The 23,260-nt window shown below is 46.3% G+C and overlaps 1 protein-coding gene across 1 annotated transcript in view; it reads left to right on the top strand.

The window, feature by feature from the left end:
* The window catches only part of MAP3K9 (mitogen-activated protein kinase kinase kinase 9), a 74,766-nt gene that overhangs the window by 21,931 nt on the left and 29,575 nt on the right, over positions 1 to 23,260 (top strand). The window contains exon 3 of the mRNA XM_038545107.1: positions 22,041 to 22,221. Coding sequence (XP_038401035.1) covers positions 22,041 to 22,221 — 181 coding nt within the window. The remainder of the gene's footprint in view (positions 1 to 22,040; positions 22,222 to 23,260) is intronic.

Genomic DNA, 23,260 nt, shown 5'->3' with positions numbered 1-23,260 from the left:
CCCCAACAGAAACCAAGAGTCAGATGCCCAACCAACTGAGCCACCCAGGCACCCCTTGGAATTTAAAACTTTTTAGAAAAGTAATGTAAATGTTCAAAAAGGGTTTGGCCATATTTGTTGATATTAGAGCCTTGTGTGGTTTTTTGGGGATGCTTTGGCTTTTAGTCCCCTGTCCTCTTGGAGGTGAGCAGGCCCTCCTGGGGTGTTGCTTCTACAGCCGAGTTTGTAACCAGGTGGACTGTGTTGGACCAGCATGGCAATTGCATTCCCCGTGGAGGACAGCTAGGCATGCTAGTAGTGCCTGCTTCTATTTTTAGATTAGTATCGTGAAGGAGAAATTTAACTTTCCATCCTTCATCCCTTAATGCTCTGAGTTGAATTGATTGCTTGTGGAACAGCACCCAAACATGAGTGAAGCTTCCCAGCTGTTCCCTTCTCCAGTCTCATGAAGAGTTTTGACTTTGTTGTCACCAGTATTTTCGAGGTATTGTGATGGGAGGATAGTGGAGGGAGCTGGACTGGAATTGTGTAAATTCATTCTGACAGAAATGCTTTTTAGAAAGGCATTTTAAGGAGGAAATTGATGAATTTCCTTATGTAAGGGCAATGGATGGGAGGGCACAGGTGTTTCTGTGGAGCATATGAACCCTCTGATGCCTGACAAATTAACTAGAGTCCAACTAATTTTGATTTACTTTTGGATGCTGCCACTCCTCCGCCCCCATTGGACACCTTTCTGCCCTGTGATCATTACATACAAGGCTGGCTTTGTATGCAAGGTTCCAGGTCATAGGGACCATGAATTTGGCAAATTTCAGGTTCCTCGTTAGCTTTTTTGGTGCTTGATTTTATATGTAGTATGTTGGAATAGCGGCTGGGAACGGGAAAGTCACTGATAATGACCTTGTAGGAAGAGTAAGAATGTCCCTGCCCAGGAAAAGGGATGTATTCCAGGACCTTTCCTCATGGGAGGTTTCGAGAGGGCAGGAAAGAAGCATTCGAGCTTTTTCCCAACAGTTTCTGGTTATGCCCATTATGCCTACTGGATGTAGTTTTGGAATGTTGGTGAGGTCCAGAGCCAACGGCAAGAAAGAATTCTTGAGACATCTTTGGTTCAGGAAGGGTGATTTGATTAAAGCACAAGGACAGGACCCATGGGCAGAAAGAGCTGCTGCCCCAGAGATTGTGAGGAATGGCTGATTATATACTTGAGAGCTGGGGGGAGGTAAGGACAAAGGGAGGTGTCCAAAAGGATTTCCATCTACTGAGGAAGATTTACAGGATACTGGAGGCCTGGCTATTGTAAGTTCAGGTATTTTTCCTCCTAGTAAGGCACTAACATTAAGACAGTTGGGAGCTTCTTGGAGGAATGTTATATTCCACCTGCCTTAGGTCCTTGTCCTGCAGGTCATAAAGGAATGTAATTTTGATTACTCTCCCTTCAGCCTCTGGTTCCCACATCACTCATGGAGGGGGGGTGATGTTAAGCCTCCAGGAAATTGAATTATGAGTCTCTGAAAGTTAGGCTACTGATAAGAATGCTTTTCCCCTGTAAATCACTAAGACATTGGTACACTGGATGGAGACTCCTGTCTTGGAGGACTGTGACCTGTATCAGTTAACCATTTGTTTTTCCCTTCCCTTAATTTTAAGGGAGCCAGGAGTGCTTGAGGAATGTCACACATATCCCATGGGGCAGAGGAGGATTTGTGAGGTATCAGCTTGTGCTTTGTCCTCAGTGTGCCTCCTGTTCCCTCTGGTCATACCTTTCCAGGTAGCAGGGAAGGAAACAAAACACTGGTTCTCCTCTAGAAGGTGAGGTGTACCACGTTGAAACTCTGTGTGGTTTTGAGTTTACTGACCATAGTAAGATCCTCAACTCCATCACATGGTGGATAGGATTTATAGAGTCATCTTTGGAGGTAGGCCAGGAAGGTACAGGCACAAAACTCATCTCACCCATCCTAGTGGGCATGGAGGTGGAAGGAAGGTACTCAGAAAGGTAGCTGTAGCGTAGACAGGAAGACCATGAGTCAGAACAAAGCCAGCCTTAGCCCGAGGCATTCCTTGGGATTGGCCTCTCCCTCCTCCTAGATGAGAGGTTGGGGAGTGACTCATAGGAAACTTTAATGTGTGTTTCTTAGCTTTCCAGGACTATTAAGGACTTGGGGTTCAAAATGGCAACTCCCATTGTTTTGAGCTTTTGTGGTTGGACTTCCTTACCTTTAAGGTGATGGCAACGGGTATCTGTGGTGGGTCCTGCTGCTTCTTCTTCCATCCTAAAATCGTTTCTCCTCTGTAGTGCCCTGGGTGAAGCACAGGCTACAGAGCCTAGGGTGTTTGCACTGTGTGTGGGTGATGATTCTCAACCTACAGGTCCTCATGAGAAACTGACGTGCCCATGATGACGCACATGCCATAGGAAATACAGCACACCACTTTATTACATACGTAACATAGACGTCACTTCCACCACATTCTTTCCATCCTCTGGAGCCATACTGTGTAAACACGCCCAAACAACCAGAACAGCATGATGCAGTATGGAATAGTGTGCCAAGGTGTGACATGAGATGGTGTCCAGAGAAGGCAGTTTTCTGGCAGGTGTTGATGGTGGAGTTAGTCTTAAAGAAGGAGTGGGGTTCAAGGGGAATTGGTAATAGGGTGGCGGGCCATGGCAGTGACTTTCTAGGGGAGGGGACTGCCCCAGTTTAGCCATGGTTAAGTGTTTATCAGTGCTGTGCCTCTGTCACCTGGGTTCTTTTTCTTTTCTTTTATGATTTTACTGATTTATTTGAGAGAGAAAGAGAGACAGCAGAAGCAAAGGGAAAGGCAGAGGGAGAGAGAGAAGCAAACTCCCCACTGAGCGGAGAACCCAACATGGGGCTTAATCCCAGGACCCTGAGATCATGACCTGAGCCAAAGGCAGGTAGTTAGTACCTGACTAAGCCACCTGGGCACCCCCATCACCTGGGTTCTTTAGGAATTTCCCACTCCGGGACGATTGAACAGGAAAGCCGTGCCCCTAAGTATCTGAGTCTTCCACATAGAAACAACTCCTGTCTCCAAGCAGCTGGGGAGCAGAGCTCCAAATCAGGTAGATCTGGCTTTGGGCAAGGAACTTGACCTCTGAGCCCATTTCCTCTTCTGTAAAATGAGGATAATCCTTGTTTTTACTCATAGCATTGTAATGAGCGTGAAATGAAATTATGCACATAAGCCCTTAGCATAATGCCTGGTACAAAGTAAATGCTCAATAAAAGGGAGCTTTTCTTTTTTTAAGAATACTGTTTCCAAGAACAGCTGCTTCTCTGCTAGCAGCAGATATGAGAATAGACTCACAAGTGTGCCACCAACTGTTTCCATTACTGTTGCTTCAGAACAAACCATCCGTAACAAGAACCATTTCATTACTCTCCTGGAAACAGGGTTGGGAATTTGGAAAAGGCTTAGCAGGAATAGCTTGTTCCTGCTTCTCAGTGTCTGGAGCCTCAGCTGGGACAATTTGGAGGCTCTAGGTGAGGCCACAGATGGAGGCAGGCATCATCAGGAAGTCTCGTTCACACATGAGTCTGGTGCTTGGGCTGGGAGGACTCGAAGGCTAATGCCGCTGGTGGTGGTGTAACCCCTCCAAGTTGGCCTTCATACACAGTGGCTCAGGGCTTCAAGCACAGATGTTGCAGTGAACAAGGCAGAGGCTGCACCATCTTTTCTGGCTTAGATGTCACACAGTGTCACTTACACTGCGTTCTAGTAGTTACCGTGAGTCTCAGACCCGCAGAGATGCAGAGGGGACAGAGACCTGCCTTTTCCTGGGAGGAGTGTCCAGATCCCGTTGGAGGAAAGCATGTAAAATAGGAGGTGGTGTGCCATTTTGAAAATGCAACCTGCCCCACCTGCCAGGGGAACTCTGGAGGCAGAGCTTGGGGACACCGGGTCGTGGAGAAGTGAGGCAGTAGCAACACCCCGGGCCCACGTGCCAAGAAAGAAGAGCGACTTTTCGTTGACAGGTTCATCAAAGGCCTGATGTGCTGCTGCTCTTTGGATTCTTTTTTATCCAGTTTGTGGCCGGGTGTTTCTGAGTCACGACAGAGACCCGCAGCCCTACCCAGTCCGCGTGGGCCCCGCATGGGCCGTTTGCAGAGAGGTTCTCTAATGAGGAGAACGGCCGCGCAAACTCTCTGCCTCTGCCTGTCGGATTCCTGCTGGTGACATCTGTGTCTGGACGAGCTTGGGGCCAGAGTCCCAGCTGTGTTATCTGAGCTTACTTTGCATCTGATGGCAACTGCCAGAGGTGCCCAAGTTGAGACTGTCGGATTTGGGGATGTTGGAGAGAGCGAGGAATCCTGCAAACACACCAGTTTGTCTGTTTTAATCACAAGAAGCTTGGCTGTAGGAAGACCTTTCCTCAGCAGCAAGGGGAGAGGTGGGAAGGGCAGCCTGCATCCAAAGAAGAGATGAAAGTGGGCTTCCCGTGGAAAGCTGGGGCTGATTAAAGGGGTCACTGAAAAATAGCTTGAAACAGGCTGATGAATTGTACTGTGTCTCTTGAGACCAAGCCACTGTCCGTCTATAAATATGAGTTCTCTATCATGTCCCCTCTATCCTCTGGCCCGACAGAGCAGCAGACATCCCGCCCTCACACTGTCAATTCCTGTCGCAGGCACAGATGTGGGCACAGCATGGGAAAGGCCAGTGCTTCCAGTTGCTGCCCCGGTGCTGGTTTCTGCATATGCATCTTTCCCCTCTTCCCTGTGGCACGGGTTCCCAGAAGGCCAGCCAGAGTGGGGTGCGGCCCGGAGCCCTGGATGTTCTCCAGGTTTGAATCAAGGCCCCACTTGGGGCCACAGCCCTGCTAACCAGCCTGTCTCAATGCTGTGCTTAGAGTCCGGGCACCTGAGGACTGGCCCTCCAGAGCAACACACTAGCCGGCCCCGGGAATCCCACTGACCGATGCCGTCCTCTCTGGCCTCGTTCTTAGCCCGAGTCATTCCCTAACCTCTCTGCTGCATGCCCTTGGCTGAGATCGTGGAGCTTAGTGCACTGATATCTAGGACTTGTCCGTTGTCCCAGATGAATGCAGGACCAGGCTGCTTTGGCAGATGGTGTCTGGTCTCAGCACGTCAGGACTGTGGATCTGCATGTGGTCCAGACAGTGGCAGTTGGTAATATGTGAGTTGGTGGCTATAACAAGGTGAAGGAATTTTGTTCCCAGGTGGTTATGGGGAGCTGGAAGGGGATGAGAAAGCTTTGGTTCTTCCTGGAAGCCAGGAGTTGGTGGGTGTATGATGGCACAGAGGTAGGGGGAAATGGCACCTCTGAAGGCCCCTGTACTTCCTGAATGCTCGCTCGTACCTTCCCGGGAGAGTAATGACATACAGGTACCCAGCAGAGCAAATGAGTGATGTGAAGCCAGGGAGATTTCCCAGAGCTCATTGGCTGCTCCTTCTCCCTGTTCATGGGATTAATGACTCCATCTTGCTGCCCCATCTTCCCCATCCCAATACCGTGCTTCATTCTTCACCACCTCCCCTGGGGAATCATAAAGGTTACTCTTGTGTCACTGCTGCCTGTCTCTTGCTTTCTGGCCTGCCGTTTCCAGTCCAGCCCCAGCCCTTCACTGACATTCCATCTTCTCCCTTCTCCCTTCATGAAGTTTCTGCTCCAGCTGCAAGGGACTATTCGCTCTTTCCTAGATGTGTCAGGGCTTTTTCCCTTTGGTCTGAAACCCCATGATTCACTTCTACTGAGAATGGTCTTCTCCTGATCCTTTCCTTTGGACCTACCCTGTCTCTTTATAGCTTACAGCTCAGGTAGCCTTATGTATTCTGTGAACCTTTCCAAGGAGTTTTTTCCTCTCTTGTTTCTGTAATTCTCTACAGTAGATGCTTGAGCAAGATGGGCATGTGGGATAGACTAAGATCATCATTAAGAGCATGGGAGTGAGGGGCACCTGGGTAACCCAGTTGGCTGTGTTCAACTCTTGATTTAAGTTCTAGTTATGATCTCAGGGTCCTGGGATCAAGTTCCATGTCAGGCTTTGTATTCAGTGTGGAGTCTGCTTGAGGATTTCTCTCCCTCTCCTTCTGCCCCTCTGCCTGTTTGTGTGCTCTCCCTCCCTCCCCTAAGGTAAGTAAATAAATCTTAAAAAAAAAAAAAAAAAAAAGCATGGGTGTGGAAGCTAATCATTCCAGCTGTGCCACTTCCTGGCTGTGTAACTCTGAGGAATATCCTCACTTCACCTGGCGGCAGTGTCTTCATCTGTGAAAGTGATGAAACACTACCCATTTTGTGAGGCTTTGATTGAGATAGTACATGTAAAATGCTTAGCACAGTGCCTGGTGTGTAGTTAGTGCTCCATAGATACCAGCAGTGATGGTGACAGTAGTGGTTGGAAGGGTAGACTTATGGCCAGAGTGGGGATGTGAAAATGAGAGAAGTTCCATCCTGGTTTCCTTTATAGGAGCATCTCTTTATCCTTCCTTCTCCCTCCCACTCCCTCTCCTTCCCCTACCCACCTTCTCCCTCTCCCTCTCTCTCCCTGTCCCTCTCACCTGTCTAGCAGACTGCTGACCTTTTCCCGTAACCAGAGCAGCTGATATCTTTAACTGGTACAAGTCAGTAGATTCTCAGGCAGCAATGTTAACAGGGAGGAGTCTTGCTCTCTTAAGTAACAACCTGCATTCTCTCCTGGTGACAATTCTGATCCTGGATGTTAGTTGTATTTGAGAGACTTTAACTAACCCCTGATCCTTTTCCACCCATGATGGAGTGCCTTCTTCCCAGAGAGGAAGGTGGGTGCTACAGTCAGGCAGGGTGGGGCCTCGTGGTTTGTGGGCCAAGCCCAGCATTGTAAGAGTTGACCTGCTGGGGCATGGGACCCTCTGGTGAAGGGCTGACCCTTGTTCCTCAGAACTCTACCTGGCATCGTGACAGCTGTTAATAGTACCAGGCTAGTCTTACAGGGTAGACTTTCTGGCCCCTGGGCTATGATGGAACAAGGAGAATGCTCCTCTCTAAAATAACCCTTCCCTCCAATTTGGGATACAGAGAATGGTCCTTCCTATGGGTAAATTGGCAGTGAGCAACATTTCTCCCATGGTTGACTGTGGTTCTTGGTGAATGGGGGAGCTGAGGTATAGAGCTTTTGAAGTTGAGCATTTCTGATCTATGAACCTCGACCTTTCTTCTCTCTCGCTGGATGCCCTTTATACTAGCCTGGTAAGGCACACATTTTAGAAAAGGAAAAAGAGGGGCATCTGGATGGCTCAGTTGGTTAAGCATCTGCCTTCAGATCAGGTCATGGTCACGGGGTCCTGGGATTGAGCCTCGCATCAGACTCCCTGCTCAGCGAGGAGTCTGCTTCTCCTTCCCCCTCTGCTGCCTACCCCCCCCCCCCCCCGGCTTGTGCTCTCTCACTCACTGTCTCAAATAAATAAAATCTTTTTTTTTCTTTTTTTTTTCTTTTTTTTAAAAAAAGGAAAAAGAGATGAGGATGGTGATGTGGTATGGGTGGGAACAGGAACGGAACAGATTCCACTGTGGAAGGGAAGGGGTAGGACATAGGCACTGGACCAACTGATGGGGCCCCGGTGATGGATGGGAGATTGGAGATGGTCAGTCTAGGGTATTTCATGGTTCTTACGGCCTAGTGTCTGAAGGGCCAGTGGGAGGGTTCTGTAAGTCAAAGCAGAGACCCTGGATTAAGAACATTCTGTGTTGGGCTCCACTGAACAGCTGGATTGGACCTTCTTGCTACTGCTCAGCACCAAATACATACCTGTTTTGTGGGTAAAGGTTCAGTGGAAACAGTGGGACTTAAGGTCCCAGGATTCCTCTGCTTTATTAGTTCTTATCCTCATGTTTGGACATTCATTCATTCATTCATTTAGATTTTATTTATTTATTTATTCACTCATTCATTCATTCATTCATTCATTCATGAGAGACACAAAGAGAGGCAGAGACATAGATAGAGGGAGACACAGGCTTCTTGTGGGGAGCCTGATATGAGACTCGATCCCAGGACCCCAGGATCATGACCTGAGCAGACACTCAACCACTGAGCCACCCAGATGCCCCATGTTTGAACATTTAACATGAAGTCAGCTTTCCCCACTGACTTCACTGATGTATCACATGGGGTGGTGTGACTTGAAGGGGACCAATGCTATACCGAGTTTGAAGAGTCCAGCCTGCACCACTCAGAGCAAAACTTAACAACTTCTAAAGTGGTTTCGGACCTGGTATAGGAGGGTTACTTGTACTGCCCACCAACATCTTCCTGCCTACCCCCAAGCTAATGCACTTCCTCAGCAATGGTGCTTTTAACACACATTGGGCCTAAATTATGTCTGGTGAGATGCTGCCCATCAGCAAGCTTTTGCCGCCACTCCTTGCCAAAGCTGCCTTGGTTTGAGTGTCTGCAAGCTTCCCAGATCTATAGTCTTCTAAAGCACTCTTATTTAAATATAAAAAGCTTGTTCTCTTCCCTAGAAGGATGTTAGAGCACTACTCAGGTGGTCTGGCTTGAGTCTGAGACCCCAGGGTTCTAGTGGTTCTAGTTGGTTACTTACAGGTAGAATTAGATTTGACTCCTACTTTGATGGCTTCTCTGCCAGTTCTCTCTTGTTCTCAATGCAGGTGTCCCTCCTCCTCTCTCCCTGCCACTAAGACATAGCCATCAACTTAACAGTGCTATGAGAAAACCACTCAGTGGCTCTTTCTTTATACAAGACACAGGATTAGGTGAGATTTCCTGCCCAATTAATTTATGATATGAGACTGCCCCAAAACAAATAAAATGAAGATGCAGGTTCTACACGGTGGCATAAGAGAGAGCAGCATTGTAGAGATGTAATTACTAGACGTTTGAGCCCCGAGTGCAGGAGGCAGCATGGTGTAGTGGAGCATGGGCACAGAAGCTAGAGCAGGACTCAGATCCTGGCTGTTTCTCTTCCTACATGTGGAAAAGACCCCTTCGAGTCTCACCTTTCTCATCTGTGAAATGAGCATGCTACCCACCTTGCAGGGTTGCTGTGACAGTAGATGAAGTGACACAGGTGACATTCCCAGTATCATGCCTGGGATTCCATAATAATGCAAGGAATCCTAGCTACTGCTTTTATGTTTTTAATGACTTAATTTTTAAAATACTAACAAGAAATACCTGTTTAATGTAGACAATTTTGACAATATAGATGAATGAGTATAAGAGAAACTTATCACCTCAAATCCCAGATATCACCACAGTTAGCATTTAGATATATATCCTTTGGGTATTTTTCTATGTGATAAACAGCACATTCTTAAAAAAAATCTGATCAAACTATATTAAAATACAGTCATGTGTTATTAAATTGCCTACTACATCTTTTATATATATATATATTTCAAAGTACATGTACAGTATCAATTAAAAAGCCAAATCATATCACAAGGTTCGTAATAGAAAACAAAGGTCTTCTGCTCTATCTTTTCTTACGCCCCGAGTCTTCCTCCTGGCTAGTGATCTTCTTGAGGAGAGGTGCTAGTTTAATTTATATTTGAACACTCTGTACTTAGCACAGTGCATATGGGCTCTCTTTACAGAGGGCTCTTTAAAAAAAAAAAAAAGATTTAAGTCAACACTTATTATAGAACATGACATACTCTTTAAAAAACATGCAGCTGAAACGTGTCAAGTCGATTCATTTTATAGAAGCTTGGAGAGGCTGTCCAAATCTTTGGCTGTGTCATATGGAAATTTTATTGACTGGAATGTCGCTTTTGGTTTAGATTTTCAATTTTAATATGTCTGTTTCCCTAAGAGATTTTGTAATAGTGGAATTAAACTTTGTGTCTGTTAGGTTAGGTAAACTAATGAGAAAAAAGATACCCAAAGTCACAGTGGCTGAAATGAGAAGTCTTTTTTTTCTTGTACGTCAAAGTCTGGCGGGAGACAGTCCATGGTTAGCATGATCTCTCTGTTCCACAAGCTCCAGACTCCTTCCCATTCACAACTCTGCCAACTTTGGGGTATGGTATTATCCTCAGGGTCCAAGATGGTAGCTAGATCTGCAGCTGTTAGATCTATGTTCCAGGCAGCACAATGTAGGGAGTGGTGAAGAAGGGCCAGAGGCCCTGAGCTGAGAACTTTTAAGACAGGTTACAGAAGACAGCTACTTGATACTTCTGAGCCACCTGGCTGTGCTTTCGAACAGGGAGAATGGGAAGTATAGTTAATGTTACATGTGGCCAGGTGCCCACTGTGCACTTGAGGGTTCTGTTACTATGAGGGAGGATAGCCACTGGAAGGGCGACTAGCAGTCTGGGTCACAGCTTTCAGGCCCCTTTCCTATCATTAATCCCTTGTTAGTCCTTCCATGATATGTTGCCAGGATTGCTAATGTAGCAGTTCTTTTCTGCTGTGTTTTCAATTTGTTTTCTCTTTCTCATGGAATGCTGCTGACTCTGTCCTTCTGTTTTAACCCTTCCTTGGAGACTTGTCTTCCCTTCACTCCTCTGGAGTTGGAGGTTCTTGGGACACCTGCTTGAATATGAGATGGTGGCCGACAGGTGGATCTTTTCCTTAAGGGCGGTAGCCTTCTGCTTTCTGCATAGGGGGCTTCCGGTCATATCATTGAGATCACTGGTTCCCAGGGGTGGGCTGCAGACATCTGGGGAGGGCGCTGCTGCAAGGTCTTTTTGAATCTAAGTGTGTTTGCAGAGAGTATAAATATGCATATCTCTGTTTTTCAAATGTAGTTGCTGTCATGTTGATATAGTACAGATTGGATTAAAAGTGTTTTTCTCGGTGGGTGTTTTAACAGGGTGGGGTGGTCGGGGCACTGGATGTAATTTCATTCAGACCTGGGCTGTGTCCTGGCTCTGCCTCTTACCATCTGTGGACCAGCCTCTCTGAATTTCAATTTCCACATCTGAAAGTACTTTTCTGATTTACTGAGAAAATTAAGATTGTGGATGTAAATCACTTAGCCCAGTGCACAGCACACATTCAAGCCCCCATAAACTTAGCTCTGATTAGTGTTTTCTTAATCAACGCTAAAAGTCCATCTACCATCATAATAGCATTTGCTTTAAAGCCTAAGGGACCTATTTCAAGAGGTTGAGAATCACTGCTATAGCTCTTTTGGTGATCCTGATGTAGCCAGCCCTCAAACAGGTTTGCAGAGCATTGTCTAAACGGATTCGATCAGAAACCTTTGGGGATGATTTGTATTCATTTATTGATTCAATCAAGAAAAATACTTACCAAGTACCTATTATGCCTCCTCGGGTTAGAGGCATAGAAAGAGAGGCTACCATGGTTTGGTTGTGTTCTAGCTCCAGGTCACAGGAAGAGGTCACGGTGCCAAGCGTTCTTTGGCTGCACCAGGAGAGCTTTCATACATCCAGTGGTTTCCTCTTCTGTTTCCGTTGGTTTCCTCTTCCATACCAAGAGAGGGTAGATCCTTAATCCCGAGGACTCCGTTCTCTCAGCTTCTTCTGATGGAGACTTCTAGCTGCCTGTGTGGAGTGTTGCCGGGAAGCATAGCTTAGCTGGTTGTACCAGTGGAACTCGATGGAACTCTGCTGACATTGCTGAACTGGCTGGGGCCTCGGCTGCTGCATCTCCTGGCTGTCTCCAGGCTGCACCGCACCTGCTGAGGCGGGGAGTCGGGGAGTCTAGATGGTGAATCATTTGCCTTGGTAAGCAAGTCTGGCCTCCCTTGGCCCTGCCTGGAGGGACCGAGTGGGCTGAGGGACAAGGGGCCAGGAAAGGCCAGGAGATGCATGTTGGCCATGCTCCTACTGCATGGTAGTGGTCCATGAAGCAAGCTCTTTCAGGTGGCTCTTGCTGCGCCTGCGTGACAGTGAGGCTGCCCTGCTTAGCCACCGACCTGTTGGCACTCTGGGCTGCTGGGTGGGGCTGGAGCCTGAAATCTTCTTCCTTCCTCCACTGGAGACAACGGGCTTCAGGAAGTAAATGTCTCTAGTGCTGACTCAGGTGCCCTAGGGCCTGGCTATGTCTAGTGAATGGGGCTTTTCTCTGGGGCAGAGTCATCCTGGCTGGCTCCTCTTTGCCCTTGAGCTTAGCTGTTATTCAACTCGGATGGGTGGTAGAGCTTGGCTGGCCCCAGAAAAGCCTGACACTGCCTTTCAGGGTATTACAGACTCAGAGAATGTCGGAAGTAGGGGAACGGCCCTAGTGCAGATCGCAATGTGGTAGAGCCAGAACTGTGAGACATTCTGGGTACTCGACCATTGCTGCCTTGTTGCAGCTCAGAGATTGTTCTTGCTAAGGTGGGAGAGAGGGGATGCCGTGGCGTAGATCTGGTGGTTGGCCTGAGCTTTGGCAGGAACAAACAGGAGTCCAGAGTTTTGCATAACGGGAGAGCTGGAAGAGTGAAGCCAAAGGCGTGTGCCTTGCAGGGTACCTTTGGGTACGGACTCTACAAGATTCCTTCTCCCTATACCAAGAAAACAAACAAGACCAAAGGCGGGATCCTAGTCGAGGATGGCAGATCGAACACATCCATGTACTGCGCGTGCTGGTACTCATGCTCAAAACTTGGTGAAAACTGCAGGAACTCGCAAGGTCAACAGGAGAGGAGGCACAGCAGCCACATTTGGGAAGCTGGAGAACAGATAGATGAACGGTAACTCGCTGCCTTAGGACATTTGAGAAAGATCATTTTAAGCTGACAGCAAGGAAAGCAAAGTACCAATCAATCCATGTATATCACAGACTCCTCAAATGTCTAGCAAGTGGCAGCACCGGGCACCTCTGGAGCTGGGGTGAAGTGGAATCCTCAAATAAAAAAGATTGGGTGGCAATGATATGAAGTGCATTTGAGCCCCATGGACCTTTCTTCTTCGCTCGGTGCAGCTGCCTGACCACCTTGCCTTTTGGGAAGGGGTAGACAGTTTCTGGACAGGGCCACCAAGCACAATGGAGGTTATGGGTGCTTTATACAGAAAAGGAGGGATGACGTGTGTGTTTATAGACTGAAAGCTACATTCCAAGACCCCTTGGGCCCCCCCACTCGTGACTGGCTCCCCAGCACACCGAGGGAGCACCCAGGACTCCCCTTTCCTAGGCTGTTCAGAGGAGGAACACCCTGAGAGCACACGGCCAGCTCAAGAGAAGTGACCTTTAGATATTCCTGCCTAGAGTTACCTGGATCTCCCACAGTGAAGTTTGAAGCTGGTGGATCCCTCCTATGTGCTGAGAGGTCTGGTCAGCTTTGGGTTCTTCATACCTTTCCCTGCCTGCTTACAATGGAAGACTTAGAAGCAAGGAGAATCAGTAACAACCGCCCATGCACTCAGCAATTTCCATACTGGCCAACTTGTGGGAAACCGTCTTTTTTTCTGTCATCCCACTCATTCCTCAGCCTTGATTGTTTTGAAGGAAATCTATGGCATTGTTTCATATTTTTAGTAAGTATTTCAGTACATACTGTAAAAGATAAGGACTTCTTAAAACCAAAGCACTATATGGTTCTCAGTCATGGACAGACAACCAAGGGTTGCTGTAAGTCTGAGCAAAAGAGCATCAGAGGCCAAAGCACACAAAGGAGAAGCAGCTGAAGCAAACGGCACTAGGAGAAGAAAAAAGAATTAAAAAAGAACCATCACTGATACACTCAGAAGAAGAGATATTGTACCCGTATTACAAAAAAATGGCTGTTACACAGATGTCTTTGTGCTAGCCACTCACACAAAAAATAAATAAAATTCAGAGAGGGAAAAGAGCTCCCTTAGCAATTAAGACTGTGATAAGGAAATGAAAAACCCAATAGAAGGGTTTAAAGAGGGATCCCTGGGTGGCGCAGCGGTTTAGCGCCTGCCTTTGGCCCAGGGCGCGATCCTGGAGACCCGGGATCGAATCCCACATCGGGCTCCCGGTGCATGGAGCCTGCTTCTCCCTCTGCCTGTGTCTCTGCCTCTCTCTCTCTCTGTGTGGCTATCATAAATAAATAAAAATTTAAAAAAAAAAAAAAAGAAGGGTTTAAAGGTAAAGTGATAACATCTCCAATAGAAGAGCAAAAAGAAAAAAAGATGGGAAAAATAGAGGAGAAAAGATCGAAAATTGGAGGACCAGTCTAGGAAGCCCAATATCTGAATAACAGAGGTTCTGCAGAGAGAAAACAGAGAGATATAGACAAGGACATTAACAGTAAAATACTTCAAGAAAATTCGCTTTAACTGAAAGACATGAATGTATAGATTTCAGAGTACCTACTAAGTTCCCATCTCAAGCCACATCCCTCAGATTTCAGACCATAAGGGATTAAGAAGAGAGTAGCTATTTTCCAGAGGAGAAAGACATTATCACTACTTTGCATCAGGAAGCAAAATGGCTTTAGGCTTCTTAACAGCAGTGTTGGAAACAAGAAAATGATGCATCATGGCTTCAAAATCATGGAGAGAAATCTCTAATAATTTTTATACCAAGTATAGGGATAGGAAATAGACACTTTCCAACAACAGCATAAAAAAACCTTCCATGCATTCTCTCTAAGGCGCTACTGGAGAATGCATGCCAGCAGAACAAGAGAAGAAGCCAGCAAAGAGAGAGAGTGGGGTGCAGGCCACAGAGATTAACACAGGAGAGGGATGAGGGGATACCCCTGTGGACTGCAGAAGGGGACTCCAGGAGAGTGTACTGCGCAGCAGACCTAGAGGTTGGGCAGTTGACACCTCCCAAGTGTGACTCAGGGCTGTCACTGTTGACCTGCCTGCTGGTGGTGTTACTAAGCACTGACTGCCTGGGGAAGCCTGGTCCAGATTCTTATCTACACTTGGCTGTCTTGCTCATGTGCTGATGAAGCTCCTATGCCCTCCTCCTTGCCCTGCTTACCAGATAGGCGGGTGTTTTCTTTGCCCAACCCGAGAATCAGAGGTCGGCCAAAGTGAATTTAGAACCAGAAGATACAGAGGAGCTTATGCCTGTGTAGGTGACCTTATTTGGAAGTTGAGCCTTTGTAGATGTATGTAGTCAAGATGAGGCCACGCTAGAGGAAGGCTGGCTCTAATCCAATGACATGTTTCTGTATATGAAGAGGGAAATTTGGATACAGACACACAGAGATGAGAAGGCCATGGGAAGACACAGAGACAGACGCAGGGAAGGCACACAGCCAGATGAAGACGTTGGATTTAATGCTGCACTAAGCCAAGGACACCAAGAATTGCTGGCAGCCACCAGCAGCTAGAAGAGGCAGGAGAGGATTCTTCTTTCCCTCAAGCCTTTGGAGGGAGCATAGCCCTGCTGACACCTTGGTTTTGGACTCGAATTCTAGCCTCTGGAACTGAGAGAGAATATATTTCTGTTGTTTTAAGCCACCAAATTTGTGGTAGTCATTTGATGGTAGCTCTAGAAAACTAGTACACATGCTCTGTTTGTACTTGCCACTCACTTTTTCAAAACTAAACAATGTCTTATTTGGGGGTATATACATAGGTGGTAAAATTATAAAACGAAATAAAGGAATGAATGACAGAAGTCGGAAAAGGGAGATGGTGGGGAGGACACACGAAGCTTCTAAGGGACTGGATTGGGTCACAGGAGTTTTCATCTCCTTTTCTTTAAACCATGCCTACGTGTTCTGTACGCTCTTCTATGTGTATACACATTTGACAATAAATTGGAAAAAAAAAAAAGACTAAACGAAGCAAAACGCAACCCCCAGAACAGAGTTAGACCAATTGCTTAATTTGGGAGAGATGGTACTGATTCATTCAAACCAAATGAAGGTCTGGGGACGGGATTCTTGGCACCAAGATGAACGTTTAGCAAATCAGAGCCCCTTGTGCTAATGGAGATGAATAATAAATAAGAAATCTCAAAATGATAAGTCATCAACCAAAGCTAAATTTACCATTACGACATATGGGAGTGTCTCCTCAGTTATGCCAAGTTTTGAGAGCCTGGCCTCCAGCTAAATGATATTAGGTCAGACTCTGAGCCCTCTGTGGCCACCCGCGCCTGACTCATTTCTCCCTCTGATAACCTAACAGGAGCTGGCCTTTATGGTGGTCTGTATGAAATATGCACTGAATCCCTGAATCCTGTAGAAGTCACCCCACCTTTCTATATTCGTGAAGGTTTGACCTTCATTTCGGTGCTAGTTTTCCTTTATTCCTCTCAACATTTCTAATTGTTTCTCTGTAATAGACAGAAGGCCTAAGGCTGAGAGTTTGACCTCTAACAGGATATACTGAAACTTAGTAACAGCTATTTCTTGCATTTTATTTATTTGTACAGGTCAACTGATATTAGAATATTTGTTTTTCATTTATAATAATATACAATTTCTTGTAGTAATTTTTAAAAAATGAACATAAAGAAAAGTAGTAAGTAAGCGGCATTTAGGTGGTCTCCTGATCTGAAAATAATTGTGAATAATATCCGTAGGTTACTGAGGTTTGGAAAACTGCTTATCCTCCTGATTGCAGCAAAACATAGGCCCTTATTGATGTACACTTTGTCTTGACCTAATATTCAGTTTTGTCTTGTATCTTTCCATGCAGTATGTCCCGAAGGCCCTTATGGGCAGAATCACTAGCTTATCTTACCTGGTCTTCCCCACCCAACTTGGCAGCATCTCCGTGTGTTATTTGCCAGCAGACCCCAGCCGCGGCATCCCTCTTCGCCAATCTAATTACCTTGCTTGGTACACTCTGGCTCCCCTTCATGTCTCAGGGATGGATGGTACACTGGTGGGGCGAGGGGGATGCCCTCCCTACCCTTCACCTCCGGCACCCAAAGGATGGGGAAGTGGGTAGTCTGAGAAGATGCACAAGATACTTCTTCAGTGAAATAAGTGACCAGTGAGAGGTCTGTCCTTTCAGAGAGGCTAGTTCTGTGCTGGTTGCTGGAGGGAGAACAGCATGGGTTCCAGAAGGAGAATGGGTTTTTTTGCCCTTGAGGAGTCCTGTCCCTCCGAGTAGATGATGAGACACATAGGCGTGCAGCTCTTGGGAATGACGTAAAAGAAGTAGTAGATAGTGTTAAATTGTGTAGTAGTGGTTTTAGGTGCTGAACGATTAATTCAGGAGAAGGGGGAGCAGTGAAGACTGGTTAACCAGTGACTATCTAGGAATCTGGCTGAAGTTGAAATAAGCCTGAAAGACTATAGGATTCTTTTTTGTCTCTGGATGGCACAGCACATGAAGAAGGGTCTGGCTTTGGAGCCCATCTCCATCCCTCTCTGACTGTGGGCGGCTGACTTAACCGTGCTGTATCTGTTTCAGCATGGGCAAGCTAGGGAGAAAATATTTGCGCCTACATCATGGGGTTGATTTAAGGATTAACTAAGGTGATGTACGTAAAGCTCTTTACATACGTTATACAAACAGCACCATGTGATCAATAATGGATAGCTAGCATTATTAATTTATCAACCATACCATTGATTTATAAAGCAGAAAATTATTGCATGGTTATCGTTTGTCAGGAACTCCCAGGCCTCCCAATGGTGTCCTCAGCACCTTAATGCTGAGTCCCATGGCTTCTGCTTCCATAGGAGATACTTAATCATCGCAATAATAATAATAGCTATAGTGTTCTGAGTCCCTGTTTCTGTGTCAAGCACTCTGCTAGGGGCTTTGTTACTACATTGCTTTTAATCTTTATCCCATTTTATAGAAGTGCAGAGTTTATGAACCTTGTTCAGGGTCACATGTAGAGTGTCAAGGCTGGGATTTAAATTGTCTGCTTTTTTTTTTTTTCTGATTCATGCTGACTCTAGTTACTGTCACCCTAGACCCATTATGTCCCAAATTGAACTTGGCTTCCTCAAAGGGCGTTGCCTCCCAGCTTCAATCAGGGGTGCCACCATTCTCCTTGTCTCCTATGTCTGGACGACTGGGAACCTCCTGCTTCTCCTTCAAGCCTCTATATCCGGTTAGTCACCAGGCTTTTCGTTCAGATGCATCCATTCCTCTCTGTCTCCCTTACCTGGCCAGCCCCCCATTGACTGGGGCTTGGACTTGTTGCCAGCATGTGTTCCACTGCACTAGCCACGAGAGGTGAGGTTTTCACAATACACTTGGACGGGCTTCATTAGATTTTGATAAAGCATTGTGAAGTTTTCTAAGAAGTAAAGCACAATAGTTTGTTTTTGCTGTAGTTGTTTGTCAGTGGTAGAAGCTCAGAATGGTCTAACTGCAGTGGTGCAGGACTGTAAGCTGCTGTGATGATAACCTCTCTCTCCCTGGGGAAAGTGTACCAGGAGGGAACTACTCTATCCTGTTTTTAAGGGTAAAACCCGTTTTCTTTAGCAAATGGGACAATTGGATATATTCACATGCAAACAAATGAAGCTGAATACCCCTTTTGTGGTACACAAAAATGAACTAAGAATGGGTCAATGAGCTGAACCCGTAAAACTCTGAAAACTGAGAGGTAAATCTTAATGAACTTCGATTTGGCAGTGGAATCCTTGCTGTTACACTAAAAGCATGACCAACAACATAAAAAGCAGATAAGGTGGACTTCCTCTAAGTTAAAAGCTTTTACGGACACTGTCAGGTAAGTGAAAAGACAGCCTATAGAAAGGGGAAAAATATTTGCAAATCATATATTTGATTAAGGGTTTGGTACCCAGAATGTATATAAAAAAGTCTTATAAGTCAAAACAAAATTCATTTCTTGAAAGAAGATATACAAATGACAAACAAGCACATGAAAGGAGGCTCAGCATCATTAGTCATTAGGGAAATGCAAGTCAAAACCACAGTGAGATACTTCTCCACATCCGCTAGGATGGTTATAATTTAAAAAAAATAAAAAGGAAAATAAGTGTGTTGAGGATGTGGTGAAATTGGAGCCCTACATTGCTGATGGGGATGCAAAATGGTGCAGCTGCTGTGGAAAACAGCAAACATAGAATTACCATAATAACCTAGTAATTCCACTCCTAGGTACATATCCCAAACCTGAAAACAGGCCCTGAAACAAATAGATGTACCTATGTGTGCATAGTGGCACTACATCATAGTAATCAAAAGGTGAAAACAGCTCAAAAGTCTGTCGAGGACTGATAGATAAACAAATTGTGGTATATCTATATATATATATAGATATATATATATATATATAGATATACCTATGTATAGGTATACCTATATACATATGTATATATGGAATATATACATATGTATATAGGTGGAATATACAATGGAATATTAGTCAGCTATAGGAAGGAGTACCGTGCGGGTACAAGCTATAATCTGGATGAATCTTTTTTTAAATTTTTATTTATTTATTAAAGATTTTATTTATTTATGAGAGACACACACAGAGAGAGGCAGAGACACAGGCAGAGGGAGAGGCAGGCTCCCTGCAGGGAGCCCGATGTGGGACTTGATCCCAGGACTCTGGGATCACGACCTGAGCCAAAGGCAGGCGCTCAACCACTGAGCCACCCAGGCACCCCAATCTGGATGAATCTTGAGAACATTACACTAACGAAATAACTAGGTGTGTCATCTGTCACATAATTCCATTCACATAGAATATCCACCATAGGTAAATCCATGGAGATAGCACATTGGAGGCTGCTAGGGGCTGGGTGGACGGGAGATGGGGAATGTTTGCTTATGAGTATGGATTTCCTTTTGGGGGTGAGGAGAAATGTTTTGGAACTAGAAATAGAGAGAAGTAGGCAGGATTGCTAGCTGGCTTCCTTCCTATTACAGCCTCTCCTCTTTGCTGAGGTCAGGACCTCAATGCCAGGGGTTTCTAACTTCGATGCCTCCCGGGGTCCACCATATGAGGATGCTTTTTTGAAGTCTGCTGGATGTAAGGCAGCAGGGTTGGTGGGGATTAGGTGGAACTGGGCTGGATCTGCCCAAACGCCGTTCGTATTCAGGCATATCTTTCCTGGGCTGATTCTTGCCCCATCTCCATCATTCTGCCGCCCTCTTACCCATCAGACAGACTCATATATTTAAAACATTATCTTCATGGTGCCGTTCATTTTCTAAAAATCCATTTCCTATAATAGAGCCTAAACTTCTTTGCTTCCCCTTCCAGAACCTGTGGAAGCTCAGCTGGTTCCATACGTATCATGAAACTGTTATCCGTCCTCCCACTCACCTGGTCCCAGCACCTGGAGTCAGGGGTGACAAGACCAGACCCCATGGGCTGTATAAGGGGATGGGCTCGCTCTGAGTCTTTGGGTGGCTTACAAATGGTCAGCAGCTGGTGGTTGCCTCTTTACAGGGAATAAATGGTGGGTTTCCGTAGTGCCACTGGCCCAGCAATTTGCATGCGTACTTGTGTGTTGTCTCTGCTGAGATGGGGAGAGGGGCACAGAAGAATCTGGAAAGATTTTTGTTATTCAATGAGATGGCTTTTTTTTTTTTTTTTTTAGATCCGGTCAGCTCAGAGCAGGGAGGGGTGCATCAGGGGAGTCGAAGAGGGTGTGGAGGAAGGAGACCAAGTCCATTAGATCTAGGGAGTGGCTGGCATTTTCTTTTGAGCTTCCAGCTCTATAGCTCCTTGTAATCCCTCTTTACTGCTGATTTTCTGAGAAGCACGTAGGACACGGAGATCTTTGGTCTACATCCTTCCAATGTGTAACAGTTCAGCGGATATTTACAGACTGGGGGCAGGAGGAGAAATGTACAGTGTGTGACTTGAGGGACCTGTGTGTGTAAGGCCATTGCCCTAAAAGGCACCCCCAAGCTCCTCCTTGGTACCCAAAGTACCACCATCACAGTTCCTTTCTTTAAATATTGGAAGAGTTTGAGCTCTCCGAGAATCTTAAATTGCAAACACCTCTCAGAGAGGTAAAGGTAAAGCCGTAAGAGCCCCTCAGTGGGAGTCAGGGGAGAATCAACCCAGGAAGGGTGTAACCTAGGACACGTAGGGCTCAGAACTAATTTTTTTCATTGTTTACCTAGACAGAGTGGCTGGAGGAACTGAGTCAACCTTTTTTTTAGTTGTTATTCTATATTCAGTGGATTCCTTTCCCCGCCCTCCCCATTTGGACTTGAACAGCAGGGGTGGGGAGAGACTGCTTCTTCCTTCTCTGAAATCCTGAGTATAGAGCTCTGAATTCCAGGCAGTTCAGTGTCCAGCCCATAAGAGGTTGTGCTTGCATGACACCTTCAGAACCATCCTAGGATTGCACACGTCCACTGTCTGCTCACAGTTCCTTGGCTTTGCTTACGGCACATTGATCAGTTAGCATTTTTGCTCCTTTTAAGAAGGCTGGCTCCTGCAAGGGGACCAGTCGCTGGAACCGTCCTGTAGGGGGGGTGGCTGCCTCAGCTACCGTCCTGGAGAGCCAAGATGGCTCCACAATGTGGTGCTTCAGCGTTAGAACTTGGGAGACAGCCCCAGAGGATAACTGGCTCAGCGCACCAGTTCTTTCCTCTTGGGCCATATCCACAGAGAGACTCATGGGTGTGAACATGTGTGTACCCTCTGACTTCTCCAACTTGACAACCAGTTCTCAATGACTGGGAGCAAGTTCCCAAATTAAGGAGAAATCTCTGTGCCCAAAAGACATGTTTTCCTATAGGCTTAAGTAAAGTGGAAACTATCCAGGCACTGTCTGAAACCTTGAAAATCCACCATTCCTTGTGGTCTGAGAGTGGTGGGCCAGGGGTGCCCAGGCAGACAGGAAGCCCAAGTAGCCTCTCCTCGGAAGGGTCAGCTGTGACCTCACGGCTCCTTCCATAGGCGTGAATGGCTCATACGCTGTGAGGGTTAGGAGAGCAGGCTCTTCAGTCCGGCTGCTGTGTTCATGGGTGCTTTATCTCAGTTTTCTCGTCTTGTAAAAAGGATATGGCAATGGTACCTACCTCATAAGGTTGCTGTGAGTTAAAGATAATACCTATCAAAAAGACTTGGCACAAAAATGGATGCATTGTAGGTGCCTCTTACCAGAAATGATGGTTGCTACCTTCAGACTACTGTAGCTGCACGGGCAGCCTGAGGGAGAGGACGGGAGTCTTGCAGGAGGGCTCTGTATTCAGTGGTCTTCTTGTGATTGATGCAGACTTTCCTGTCTCTTCTGTGTCCTTTCCTTGCCCAGTATTGATCCTCCAGAAGGTGGAGAATGGAGACCTGAGCAACAAGATTCTGAAGATCACTGATTTTGGCCTGGCTCGAGAATGGCACCGGACCACAAAGATGAGCGCTGCAGGGACATATGCTTGGATGGCACCCGAGGTCATTCGTGCCTCCATGTTTTCCAAAGGCAGTGATGTGTGGAGGTAAGGTGCAGAGGTGCAGGGGCAGTGCTCCTCAGGTCTGTTTTGGCTGCACACACGTTTCAGGACTCGGAGAATTGAGGATGGGTAGACTCCCAGGCACCCCACACTGGTCTAAGTGCCACCTTCAGAACAGTCTATAGTAATTCCCAGGTTGCCATGGGACCGTTTCTTTTTTTTTTTAATTATTCTTTTTTTCATTTGTTTTTATTGAAGTTCGATTTGCCAACATATAGTATAATACCCAATGCTCATCCCATCAAGTGCCCTCTTCGTTGCCCATCACCCAGTTACCCCAACCCCCTGCCCACCTCCCCTTCCTCTTGTTTCCCAGAGTTAGGAGTCTCTCATGGTTTGTCTCCTTCTCTAATTGTTCCCCTCCTTTCCCTTATAATCCCTTTCATTATTTCTTATATTCCCCATATGAGTGAAACTGTACGATTCTTTTTTTTAATATGTAAATTTATTTTTTTATTGGTGTTCAATTTGCCAACATATAGAATAACAACCAGTGCTCATCCCATCAAGTGCCCCACTCAGTGCCCATCACCCAGTCACCCCCACTCCCCGCCCACCTCCCCTTCCACCACCCCTAGTTTGTTTCCCAGAGTTAGGAGTCTCTCATGTTCTGTCTCCCTTTCTGATATTTCATGGGACCGTTTCTAATGCCTTCATCTACCTAATGTCCCTTTAGTGCTGTGGCTGGTACCACCCCTGTGTGTTGGCAATTGCTGTGTAGTAAAGACCAGCAGATCCCACGAGCAATGTGCATTCCTGTCTCTGCCTGTAGGGTGGTGAGGGCATCCAGTCATTCCTGGGAACGTTCCCCAAGGTCATCCTGGCTGCCTTAGCAACTGTGGCTGTTACTGCTGGACTTGTTCTCACTGTAAGCTCTTTAGCTGATGAGTATTATTTGTCCTATCTCTTGTTTTGGTGGGTTGGAAGTGATCTTTTCTCGTTGTCTGGTTAACCTTCTAGTCAGGACTCTTCTGTTGAATATTGATACAGAAATTGGAAAAGATGGGTCTCAAGCATGTACCAG

Source organism: Canis lupus, chromosome 8 (genome assembly GCF_011100685.1).
Source record: "Canis lupus familiaris isolate Mischka breed German Shepherd chromosome 8, alternate assembly UU_Cfam_GSD_1.0, whole genome shotgun sequence".
NCBI classification, from domain to species: Eukaryota; Metazoa; Chordata; class Mammalia; order Carnivora; family Canidae; genus Canis; species Canis lupus.
Note: the sequence above shows the minus strand (reverse complement) of the source record. Positions and strands in the feature narration are given on the sequence as shown.